The sequence below is a fragment of the Pangasianodon hypophthalmus genome, chromosome 19, assembly GCF_027358585.1.
Source record: "Pangasianodon hypophthalmus isolate fPanHyp1 chromosome 19, fPanHyp1.pri, whole genome shotgun sequence".
Classification (NCBI taxonomy): domain Eukaryota; kingdom Metazoa; phylum Chordata; class Actinopteri; order Siluriformes; family Pangasiidae; genus Pangasianodon; species Pangasianodon hypophthalmus.
Window position 1 is genome coordinate 7033355 of NC_069728.1, and position 13889 is coordinate 7047243.

The window sequence follows — 13889 nt, forward strand, 5'->3', positions numbered from 1 at the left end:
ATGCAGCCGTATCGGAGAATGTTGGATCAATTTATCGATTCGAATAGTTTTTTTCTTTACGCCCCTGGAAACAGCTCGTTCACATGGACTTGCATGGCAGATACACAATCTAAGACTAATAGTAACTAATTGTAATTTTTTTTTAACGTTGTTATTTAGCAAAAACGTATAATAGGGTGAGGTTTTCTGTATCGAGACATTTATTTCACATTTAACGAAAGCTTTGTAACTGTCAGTAAGCTTTCCTCCATGGGGGAGTGTTCAGGATAGAGACGTTTGTGCTTTTCAGGTACTCAGTATAAAGATACATATCGACCTGCTTTTTTTTCTCTGATTAACTTCAAGACAGAGAAAACAAGAGGCTGGTGAAGGAACAACTGTTTATATATAACATATATTTTATGTTGTAATGTAATTGATAACAGGACCTAACTTGTCCCATGGATACTCCACAACATTAATTGCTATTAAAAACGGTTTAAAACAGTATGATGTGTCATTCTTTAATTGGCAAATTGCTGTCGAGCAAGAGACATAAACATCAGAACATACTGTTATTGGAAAATAATCAACTTTGCCATGGTAAAGCATCACACCACCCCATCGTTGTTTTTTTCCGTCATGTTTTATTCTTCACTTAACAGGTTGAGTTACAGTCAGCTACAGTGGACTGCATAGGGTACAGCTGGACATCCTGTTGTTTCCATATCAACTACGTTACATTTCTCACCTCCTCATGTAGATTCTGCACACTTATGTTTTACTTCTTTATGTATTCCCCAGTCTCTTTGTACACTCATGTGTTATCTCGTTGTGACAGCCCAGGGCTCTGGCAGTGGTTTCAGTTCTATCGCACCATGGTGTTCATTTCCGCAGAACTCCATGCCGAGCCTCAGAGGGAGAAGTCATTTATGGCACTGCATATGCTCTGATTTTTTTTAAGCCCTTCTTCTGAACTTCTCTATCATCACAAATTACTCAGGGAACACATTATCTACCTGCACACAACAAAACCTCCTCCAATCCACCACATAGCCATGTAATGAGTCTGATGTGCCTTTTGAAGAGCAGGCATGTTATTTTCCCTCATGCCCAGAGGCCACCCTGCCATGCAAATGATTATGAAATTGAAATTAAAACTATAAATATATTCTGCCTCTCTCTCTTATCACCATCTGCACAAAGTGCATACAAATCAAGCCCAGATCAGGGCCCCAGCTCAGGACTCTACTTTAAAGCTAGGATAATTGCTAATTGGGTATCTAGGTGTGAAATAGGTTCTTCTAAGGGGAATTTAAAAATGTGAAGGAGACAAGAAACATTTTGCCCTCTCACTGTTTTTCTTTTTCCTTTAAGAGATGTCATTGCTGGTTCTGGTGACACGCCTGCAGGCTGTAACAGCAGAGCGAGTCAAAAGAATAGAGACTTCTCACTTTAAATTGAAACCTCACAGGATGTCTCTGCAACAGCGAGCCCAAGGAGATGAAGTCTACTGCTACATTTAAATACATTTGTCTAAATGCAAGTTTAGGGGTCGTACTCAAGGGCCTTCCAGGTGCTCTTTGGTGGTCATGGGATTTAAAATTCACAGCCTTCCAGTCACTTTCACAGAAATGCTGAAGTATCACGGCCCTTATTGCCACCACCCTGAGAAACAGCACAGTGGCACCGTACCTTACACTGATCTTTAGACTGAGTTCAAATAGGTAAAAATTTTATACAGTATGTACCTAATATTTAAAAAGTCAAATGTGTTCTTCGTTTTTTGTGTATTTGATAAAGCAGATGGACACTTGATCTTTATTTCTACTGCCTCTGATGAAACTTTCCAACAAGAAAGATTCAAAGTGAGATTCAAATCAGAATCATGACATGCTCTTTGCACTGATTTAAAACATTTCACACATTTCTTTAAGATAAGCTGTCAAAAAAAATTAGTGCATCATAACACAAACTTAATATGAAATCAAATCAAATCTTGCACTCAGTGAATATGTTGATTAGTTCAAATATCTTATTTTTCCTATTCTCACCTTGTAATGTTGTTATTAAAAAATAAACACAGAAATGTATAAGACTATATAATTATATGAAAATTACATAGACCCCAGTCACACACTCAGAGAAGCATGAAATACATCCACAGTGCTTCAGTAATTAGCAAGTGTGTGTATGTGTGTGAGATTGAAAACATATTCACATGCTTTCATGCTTTTTAAAGTAGTCCTATATAGCTTTTAGTTTCCCCTCCACCTAATTATAGCGTTGTGTATCCAAGTGTGTATGAGACAGAGTAGGGGTAAGTTTTAATTTTGGGGATGCTCCCTCCCTTCTCTCTGCACCTTTAAGAGCGACTGCGTGCCTGAGCTCATAGCTGAAGGTCATTAAAAAGCACAAAAAAAAAAAAAAAAAAAAAAAAAAAAGCAGCTCTCAGCTCTGCGGTCCAATATAGCGCATGCGCACTGCCCCGGGACTCATACACTCTCAGACCGCAATATGGCGAGAATGCCTGGCAGCGGGCACCAGTGCTGTGGCGACGACACGACCCCGGCGTCCGGGGAAAGAGAGCGGGACTTAGAGGACGGAGAGGAAGGAGAGATTCAGGAGATCCAGATCACGGTGGACGAGGGTGAAGAGTGCGAGGATGAAGACGCCGAGTTGGAGCCCAGGATCTGTGAGAGCGGGGAAGCGGTCCTTATGCGGAATATAGACCAGCAGCGCGGGGGGCACGAGCTGCACATGGCTCCTCTGGATCCTGATGCTGATGAGGGAGAGCCAGCTCATCTGTCCGGGTCGGAGCGCTCGCGTCTGAGCGAGAACACGCGCTTGGCCACGCGTTACGCGGTGCGGATCTTCCGCGAGTATTTGAGCGAGACGGCACAGAGTACCAACTTCGAAAGCATGGACAAGCACGGGCTCTGCAGGGTCCTGCGCGCCTTCTACTCGGAGGCGCGCTCCAAGAGCGGCCAGCTGTACAGCAAGTCGTCGCTGATCAGCATACGCAGTTCGCTCAACCGCTATCTAAACGAGCCGCCCTTCTGCCGCACGCTCGACCTGACCAAGGACCCGGAGCTGCGCAGTGCCAACCTGGCGCTCGCTGCTGTCATCCGCCGCCTGGAGGAGCAGGGCGCCGGACCCGTGGTTCAGAAGCAGGCGATCACGCGCGCAGACCTGCGCAGGCTCTACGCGTCTGCCGCGTTCAGCGCGCGCACCCCATTCGGACTGCTCAACAAAGTGTGGTTCGAGACGTGCATGTACTTCTGCACGAGGGGCCGAGAGAACCAGCGCGAGCTCGAGGAGGACTCTTTCGGGCTCGCCACGGACGAGGACGGGAGGAGGTTCGTTTACTTCAAAGCGCTCGGGCCGTACCACAAGTCCCGCTCTTCATCCTGGAGCAGGAAAAGATCAGACACGGATGAGGAAAACCTCCCGCGCATGTACGAAACCGGCACGGAGTTTTGCCCTTATGCGAGCTTCGTGAAGTACCTGTCAAAGCGCAACCCCGCGTGCAGGGCTTTTTTCCAGCGCCCGCGCGATCACTGCAGCGAGAACGACGCGACGTGGTACGAGAATAAAGCCGTGGGTAAAAACCTGCTGGGCACGAGGATGCAGATGCTCTCCCGCGCAGCTAAGCTCTCCAAAACATACACCAACCACTGCATCGGCGCCGTCTCCATAGCAACGCTCAACAGCGTCGCCGGCATCGGCTCGAAATTGGCGCCGCTACATGTTGCACCGGAAATGGTCAACGGAAGCCAGCGGCCACGTCGCGACACCGAGGACTCACCGGAGCTCGAGACGCGTAAAATGTGCAAACGTCCCCGAGCGGAGATTTATTCGGCGCACGTGCCGGGACCGGGATCTTCCCCGAAAAGGCTCTGCGTTCTCCCTGTTGCAGAGGGCGCAAACCCTCCGGCTCCGATTAAAGTCAGCGCGGATTCCGTCGCCCCCGTCGCCCCGGCTGCGCGTGAGCACGAAGGGGAACCTGCACTCGTGCTGTCTGCGCAGGTAATAACAAGTTCAGCTCTAATTCAGAACAAATATTCACAACGAGACGAAATCGGTGCATACTGGTGCACGTTACTGCGTTCACACGTCGCCACTCAGCTGCTGTCACAGTGCAGACTCGGGTTGTGGTTTATAATGTTTTTCAGTGAGGCCAGTTGCCCTGTCCTATTAGCTCCTTTTAGCTAATCAGGATGACCTGCTGGTCACGTGATCACTTAGGGATGCCCAGCTCAAGTCCTGAAGGACACGTTTGGGTCCATTTCCCTGCTCTGATTCAGCTCAGCAGGTTTAGTAAGTGTGTGTAACCTGGAAAATCACCAGACTGTGGACCATGAATCCCACTGGAGCTGGGAAACCCTAACAGTCAGTTTTATCTGTTTTAACCATTACTGTCCTTCTGTGACAGAAACAATGCTCCTATAACTGGCTGAAATCAAGGTGGCATCTGTTGTTCGTTCTCATGTTCATAATGATCTCTCAAGCATTTTCATTCTCCATCATTGTGTAAATATGCAATTAATGTATTTCCTTCAGAAATCCACTAAACACCTAAATAAATCAATTAAATGCTTTGCTGTCTCATCTTTGACTCATCTCTGTGCATTATGAAATATTTGTCTGCTGGAGTCTGACAAATATTTCAAGTCTTCATGTACTGTAGTTGGGGGCTTCATTTAGGCATTTGTAGCTCACACTGTGTTGAACACACTGCAATCCTAAACTATGCTTGCTTCAGTCCTGACTGTGATGTCAATGGCTTCATATCTTGCATACACGTCATGATAGTCGCCATAGCTAAGGGTTGGATGGGTTAAATGTAAGGTCTAATAACATTTGCGCAGACAGGAGAGAGCTCTGAGAGTGCATCTGCTCATTACATTCAGCATAACAAGACAATAGGAAATTCTGAAAAGGGGCTGGAATTGAAAATTCAGACAGTTTTAAGGAAAAGTGGGTTGTATGAATTGTTCCAGCCCCACAACCAGAACCGCACGCAGCGGTTTCAGGAAGAGAAGCGCTCCATCTCTCCACCCATTCTGCATTGTACACACAAAAAGTGAGTATTGATGCAGAACAACATGTACCTTACAGGTTTTTTTAAACACTAAATATATAAAACTCAACTCCAAGCATTTCTAGTTGTTTTAATCATAATCATTACCATAGACCGTTTTTTTGAGGTTCCTCCTAGTAAAACATTCACCCTTTTACTGAGCCACAGGTCCAACTTTGACCAGACCAGAGATCTCTTAAGAGTGCTTATCAGTGCTGTGTAATGTGGGGGATTATGGTGGGATGTAGTGACACAATAGAGGAAGTGACAGACAGACGTCAGTTCCCCAGCCGAGTGAAAGAGATGAAGTGTATTAGAAACAAGAAAAGAGAGAAAACACTCTCATACCTGTACACATCCCTAAATAAACAGCAGAACATGGCTTTAAATGGGAGCACATATCCTGACTGCGTGCTGCTCTAGCACAAAATGTGCATCAGTACAGAAAGTGAATGCTTGTTTTCAGGTCAGAATGTATATATATATATATATATATATATATATATATATATATATATATATATATATATATATATATATATATATATAGTTTCTAAATAACATTGCTGTTTTGGTTTGTATTCACATTTTAAGGAGTCTTGATGACAGCCATTGCATTGTGCATAAATAAATGCTGACCACTGAGTTTAAAAAAATAATTTTTGTACAGCACAAACAGAAATTGTCTCAGACAAAGCTGGAGCATATGCTAATGCCAGTGGTTGTGGCACTGCCACAATAATTAAATTACCTCTTTTATCTGCTAATGCCAGATGTATTAACCCTTGCTAAACTAGTAGTGGTACCACGGTCAGTATAATATGTGGTTTGTGTACTTGTTTTTTATATTTCTCAGCCCACTTGTTTATCAGTAGTGTGACCTACATTCAGCACTGTCCTCATATCACATGAATGCATGAGCATGTAGTTGTACTGGACATCCAGTGCACTCCCACAGGAACACATTGGCTGGCCCTGGAGCCCATCTGTCCAACTGTTTCAATATCTGATTGTGTCTCTCTCATACATACAAATACCCATCCAACTGCACACAAACCCATGGTAACATGGTTCAGATATATTATGTTTATACACATGTTCTCATTCATACCTTGCTCTTGCATGTATCTGTGCCTCAGGAACATCGCAGCAGCGTGGCCATGTCGACTCGGCCTCGTTTGGCACAGTCGCCAGCCTCCCCAGTGGGTACAGCTGGCATCCCCACTCCGGCCCAGCTGACCAAGGCCAACGCGCCAGTGCACATCGATGTGGGAGGACAGATGTACACCAGTAGTCTCGCTACACTCACTAAATACCCAGAATCTCGGTAAAACACACACACTCCATTAAAACTAGAGCACTTATTTTTTACCATTGTGTAGAAAAGGTTCTAAATTGTTTCTGAGGCATAAAATTTAGAAGTCTCGTATGCAAATAAAACTGGGATTCGTCTGTGTGTACACATATCATACACACAAGTATACACAATAAAGTTAAGGAGATACCAACACATGTCTCAGTTCAGCTGCATAAATGTGGAGTAAAAACTGAGATTTAGTGCTTGGGCCATATCACTAGTTGTGATTAATACAACTGAATTCATTTTCTGGTGGAACTTTAACTTCAACAAGAATACAGTCAAGCCTGGGTCACTGGGAAAGCCAGGGATTGCTTTCCTGTTTCACATGTGCCTGTTGCACATGAGTGTAGGGGAACTGTATGAAGGAGCAGCAGCAGCTCATGACCATAGGTTTTGGTGGGGGGAGACAACATTAATAACATACCCTTAAACAAAATTAAGAAGACAGGTTATCAAACCTGAGTTATACAATAAGCTACTGTATAGTGAATTACCCGATTAACCCCGTAATAACCAGTCGACAACATACAGTCATCCAACATATAGTCTAGCAGCTCATTTTGAGTGGTTTCAGACATACCTTTGTTCAACAGTATTTGATTGAGCAAGTGTGTTTGCCATCAGCATTGTCACAGTCTATGAGGAGCTCACAGAAGAACTAATATCAATAAGCAGGGTTGCCAGGTTTCATCAAAATTTCCTTCTCAGCTACATCTCAAAAAACACACAAAAGATCTGAAACTAGCCCCAATTTGGGAATTGGAAAAAGGGAGACAATTTTTTCTTATTTTTCTCAGCCATTGTGTGGGAAACCGTGGTGCACACACATTTCACATTTCTAACATTATCCACTCTATAATTCTCCTTTCCCAATATATCTTATAGTAGAAATGGCTCTGTACTTTGGAGACAAAATATATGCACTTACACTTTGCCTTTATTTGCAGAAATGCATTAGATTTAATTAAAATTATTTTCTAACACAGGATCTTTTACACTAACCTTATTTGGCATTAAAACCATGGTGACCATGGCAGTTCTGTCATTAACATACACATCCTGCCTGCTGCGTGCTGCCTCCACTAAAAATACTCATAGAGCTAACATGGGGCAGTGAGATTTGTGCCCCAGTGGGCCTCTATTAGCACTTGTTGCAATTCCCATTTTCATCCACTAGGTGTAATATGCATAAATCATTTGTTGTAGTGTTTACATAAAAAAATTGATATTCAAGAAAATCCCATAAATTCAGAAAAGGTTTTATATCCTTTTGTGGATATACTGTAAAAGTGTGTAAATATACTCATGTAAAAAGTGTGTGTGTAAATTTATGCATAAGAGTGCTAACTAATGTAAAACTCGACTGATGGGCTTTGAACCTTATAATTTGTTATATGGATTACGCTGTCAAGTTCAAATCATTTATTTATTTAAATACCAATATTAAATATTTTTTAGATCTGTCTTTTCATATAGGCCTAAATGGCATTAAGGAAATATTACATATAAGGACAGCAAGTCAACCCAAATCCATTTTAAGATATACTCTCAGTCTCTAATGCTAGTTGCTCAATTAAGATGAAATGCCGCTGTATGAAAGGAGGATGGGCTGGTCTGTGCAGATAGTAGCCGTAAGCTGAGGCGGTGCAAACTGCAAAACTGATATTGCTGGAAGAGTTTGCAGAAGATGCCCCAAAGACCGTTATGCTTTTTTCTTTCAGAGGATCAAAGCTGGCTTATAAGTCAGTTTCATTTGCCACAGCATCTGGTCAATTTTTAAAAGCTGTGTCATGTTTTAGCCTCCACTAGTACCAGAGAAACTCTGCCAATTAGCAGTAATATTTTTTTGTGTCAAACAAAAAGAGTTTTTGTGTCAAAATATCAAATATGTGACCTCACATATTGCTTTGCATGGATGACACAAAATTTACCCCATAATATCTCTCCATATTTTGTTCTGTGACTCCACTGGATATTCTGCTAAATGATGTTTTTTTATTCTTGTAGACATGAGTCAAAAGTATTCCAACTTCTGCCTCAGAGAAATCCTTCTTCTTTTTTTTGGCCATTTTGAGCTTTCCGCTTTGTGAACTTGGCCTGTTTATAGAGTTTTGTGGGCGTCATCAAATCAGCTGTGGCATGCATGCGGCCTGGTAATTTACAGGTGATTTCCATTTAACAACATACACATGCGAATACAAAGAAAATCAGCTTTTGAATTGAGAAGTAGGAGGAGCCTTAATCAGCATCAGCCATGCACTTTTTACCCAATGCACATGAGAGCAACTGATCGCAACAGAGTAAAGAAGAGAAATAGAGAAAAATTAAACACTCTAAGACATGAGATGCCATTTCTTGTTTCTTCACTAGTCATACTGATTCTGTTTTTTTTTCTCATGTCATTCCTTGTGTTGCATTTCTACAATGTATGTCATGTACTCTAGGTTTGTCATCTGTTTTTCTTGTATTTCTAAATATATTTGCACCTCTGTGTGTGTGTGTGTGTATCTTGTCTATGCTTATTATCTTGCTGACCAGTACATTTCTGCAATGCCAGGGAGTGTTAAAGTCTCCTGGCTGCTGACTGAGTCAAACATCAATGAAGAGAGCCTGCAGCACTGGGTCTCCAGCCAGCTTGACTTCTCTCTCATAGACCCACAGACAAGCTCATACATACTGACACAAACTTATACAGCCTTCCACAGTCTCTCATGTTCGCACATACTCTCATACAGTGTCATAGTCTTACATAGTATCCTACAGACTCATACAGTCTTATACACATTCTCTTAACACAACCAGACTCCCGGACTCCCATAGTCTCACACAGTCTCAGTCTCTCACAGTATTACTGAGACTCACACAGTCTCATACAGTCTCAGAGTCTCTCACAGTATTATAGAGACTCACACAGTGTCATATAGTCTCAGTCTCTCACAGTCTCATACAGACTCAGTATCAGACAGACTTACACAGTCTCACAGAGTATCATACAAACTCAGTCTCATACAGTATCATAAAGACTCATACAGTCTTATACACAGTTTCCCAGTCTCTCATAGTCTCATACAGTATCATACACACTCACACAATCTCATACAGTCTCAGAGTCTCTCACAGTATTATAGAGACTCACACAGTCTCATACACACAGTCATAGTTTTTTAGTTTCTCACAGTATTATACAGACTCACAATATCATACAGCCTCAGTTTTTTTTACAGACTCACAATCTCTTACAGTCTCATACAGACTCTCAGTCTCTCACAGAGACTGTATGAGATTGTGTGAGTCTGTATGATACTGTGAGAGACTGAGATTCTATGACACTGTGTGAGTCTCAGTAATACTGTGAGAGACTCTGAGACTGTATGAGACTATGGGAGTCCGGGAGTCTGGTTATGTTAAGAGAATGTGTATAAGACTGTATGAGTCTGTAGGATACTATGTAAGATGATGTGATGCTGTGTGAGACTGTGTAGGATGATGCCATACTATGAGACAGTGTAAATACAATATCATACAGATTTACACAGTCTCAGAGTATCATACAGACACAAAGTTTCATACAGTATCATAGACTCACACAGTCTCATTCAGACTCACAGTCTCTCACAGTTTTGTACAGACTCATTCAGACTCACAGTTTCATACTGTATGATGCAGATTCAGTCTCATACATACTCACAGTCTTATACAGTATCAAACACACACAAGCTCATACAATATCACACAGACACACAGTCTCATAGTTTCACGGACTCACACAGCCCCATTCAAACTCACCGTCTTAAGCAGTGTCATATAGACTCAGTCTCATACAGACTCACAGTCTCTCACAATCTCTCACTTTCTCATACAGACTCACAGACGTTACATATTCTCATACAGCCATATACAGACTTATACAGGCTCTCTAATACTCACATATTCACATACTCAAACTTATACATTCTCAGAGTGGCAAACAAAGCAGACTCACACAGTCTCACACAGTGTCGTAAACAAACACTTAGAGAGTCTTGCACTGTTATACAGCAATGTCAGGGCATCACAATTCCACTAAAGTTCATGTGCCCCAGGGAATCTACTGTTCTATATAATATACCTTCCTGTTTTTCATGTATCTAGGCCCTGGCTTTAAACATATGCTGCATGTCCAGATGGGACAGTGGGTGTGGTCTAAAACACTGTATTCTGTGGTGATAAGTGACACATGCGGTTGTGGGTTATTTCACCCCTAGCTACAACATATACAGCTTTGTCAGCAGCATCCAGGTATACACAGGACTGTGACATCTGCATAAGCAGCCTAGCACCCCCAGTCATGCCTCTCTGCTACTCATGACTGATAATCATGTTGGTGTGTTTGTGTGCGCATATCCTCGGGCGCTTGGGAGGGCTGGTGCACTATCAGGCGCCTCTGTTGCATCTGTGGAGCATGAGGTGCATTATAAGGCTGGCCTGCTCATGGACATACATATCACACATATGGATATGCACAGGGGAACCAATGCACACACATACACTGGTGTCCTCTACAAGAGGTGGTTTTTAACATGTTCACATGAACAAAGCCACAGATTCCATCGACCCTACTCCCTCCTCTGGATTTCTCTCTCTTTCTTATCCACAGGATTGGCCGTTTGTTTGATGGCACAGAGCCCATAGTGCTAGACAGTCTAAAGCAGCATTATTTCATCGATCGTGATGGCCATATGTTCCGCTACATCCTCAACTTTCTCAGGACTTCCAAGCTACTCATCCCAGACGACTTTAAGGTGTGTTTGATTCTAGCTATATTCCTGTATTTGTGTTCATTTCTAATCAAGAGAATCATTCTCACCCATAATTAAATGTATGTGCTCTTTATTTCTGGACAGATATTGAAACTTGTTTATTCAACCAATTCACTGATATTCTGATTTAATATTTACTGGATTATAAATCAGCATACTTATATTTTAGGGGTGTAACCAAATATGAATACATTATTCAGAATGAACAGATAACGTTTTTAACAGATATAAATATAGATACAAATAGGAGGTATATTATTCAATTTATTTAGAAAGCTTGCCAGAATATAGTTCACAGGGTATCTAGTTGAGACTAGAGGTGTGTATTGGACAAAACAACTGGAGGTTTTTACTTAAATGTGGTTGAGTGGTCAGATATGAAGCTTGTGGGGAAAAATGTCACAGGCAGGTACAAACAAAAATAATGTATGTTATTGAAATATTGAAATTGACGTCCGACACACCTCTCTATTTCGAAGAAAAAGAAAAAAGCCATTTAGGCCACATCTACTTCAGGTTTAAATCCAAATATTTGGAGCACTGAACATTACACCTGTACTATATGGACATAAATACGCCCAATACACAGAAACAGGTCAGTCTGTTGTTAAATTTTTATTCCTAGTAATCAAAAGTATCAATTGGAATTATCGTTCTGTGTGTGTGTTTGAGCAGGACTACTGTCTGCTGTATGAGGAAGCACAGTATTTCCAGCTGCAGCCACTGCAGGCAGAGCTTGAACGCTGGCGTTCGGAGCGAGACTCAGGGCGTGTGTCCCGGCCATGTGAGTGTGTGGTGGTGCGCGTGGCCCCTGAACTGGGCGAAAGGATCACACTGAGTGGAGATAAGGCTCTCATCGAGGACATTTTCCCTGAGATCGGAGATGTCATGTGCAGTTCAGTCAACGCAGGATGGAACCATGACTCCACTCATATCATCCGGTTTCCTCTTAACGGATACTGCCATCTCAGCTCTGTACAAGTAGGTTACACAACATATTTTATATGTAATATACACTCATTACAGGGTGCTTTATAATTTTGTCTAGGTAGTAACACTGACTAAGCCTGCACTCTCACCACCCAGAAAATGTCACACAAAATCCCCGAAAAATATCAGGTGGTGCAACAACATATTGAATTTTTCATTAAATGACAATAAAATGATATTAACAAACAAAAAACATATATGCATTACAAAAAACATACAGTATATACAGTTACACCTCCTAACTGCACAGTTTTACACTGAATTTATTTGTTTATATATTATTTGGTTGCACCATTTGACTTAGCGTTTATGCTACTTGACTTTTCAGGCTCTTTTCAAATTAAACAGGCATCTGCTTAGACACCCATATAAATCTTTTGCCTGAAATCACACTTACACTTAAATGTTTCAAATATACATGTTTTATTATAATGAAAATAACAACACGTTTTAATTCTTACCACATGACATGGTAAACTGAACCAGCCTAACCATGGCTCAATGATGACAATTTTTTCAATAGCTGTGAAAGGGCTACAAATTTGTTATTGCATCATTAAGGTCACATGACATCTTCTTCTTGATAATGCAATCATGCCAAAACAAAAGACTTTTGCTGTCAGTAATTCCCCTTCACAGAATTTATGGACAAAAGTTTTTCAGTAAGTTGAATAATTTAAAAGTTACTGAATAATTTAAAAATGCACTAGATAGATAGATAGGTAGATAGATAGATAGATTATAACACTCATTAATCAGCAGCTATGTTTACATGCAGTCTAAATTAAATTTGTGTCCTCTAAATTAAATCTAAATTAAATTTGTATCCTCTTCTGTCTACTTAATAATCTGTTAAATAGAAGAATAATGCGTGTGTGTGCGTGTGTGTGTGTGTGTGTGTGTGTTTGTGTGTGTGAGGTCCTGGAGCGGCTCCAGCAGAAGGGATTTGAGATTGCTGCTTCGTGTGGAGGTGGTGTGGACTCATCTCAGTTCAGCGAGTACGTTCTACGGAGAGAGATCAAGCACGTTCGAAGCAGGGTCCTGACTTCGGTCACTCAAATTAAACAGGAACCATTGGACTAGTGGAAAATGATCTTTTTTAAAGAGAAAGGCCAAGGCCACAGCCTTTCAAGTATATACAACGGGTATATACAATAATCAACTTTTCAATGTTAAAATGCAAAAAAATTCTAATAGATCTGTCACATCAGACTACAGCAAGGCAAAGGTTTGTTTTAAAACTTTTCGACTTGTGTTTACTGGATTCATCTCCACCAGTCTCATCTAAAGAAGTAAAATCAAAAGCAACTCCATGCAGGGCTCTGTGTACTATTAATGTTCCCAGACAATGTATCTCTAAACAGTTTTATCAGATGATGTTATTATCAGACATCACTGCGCACACACAAAAGCACAAAATAAAGGAATATGCAAATATTTTTTATTCTAGTGTCTCTCTCTCTCTTTTACAATTGTTTTTGTAAATGCTGGAGAAATTTTATCAAAAGTTGATCAAAAGTAAAAATGTTAGCCTTTGATCCATGAAATTCTTCACAAAATGAAAGCTATTCAGGGGTTACTTCAGGACCAGGGCAGGGAACCTGAACCACAAACTGTGCTTTTTCAAAACTGTTTTGCTCTTGGCATCAAGTGTAACCAGAGGGAAACTACAGAGGCA

The 13889-nt window shown here is 41.4% G+C and overlaps 1 protein-coding gene across 1 annotated transcript; it reads left to right on the forward strand.

The window, feature by feature from the left end:
- Positions 1-2472: 2472 nt before the first annotated feature.
- On the forward strand, positions 2473-13630 carry kctd1 (potassium channel tetramerization domain containing 1). The gene is made up of 5 exons (XM_026944351.3): positions 2473-4008; positions 6202-6389; positions 11059-11203; positions 11897-12202; positions 13130-13630. The coding sequence occupies exons 1-5, from the start codon at positions 2497-2499 to the stop codon at positions 13292-13294; spliced, it is 2316 nt and encodes a 771-aa protein (XP_026800152.3). The 5' UTR covers positions 2473-2496; the 3' UTR covers positions 13295-13630.
- Positions 13631-13889: the final 259 nt, after the last annotated feature.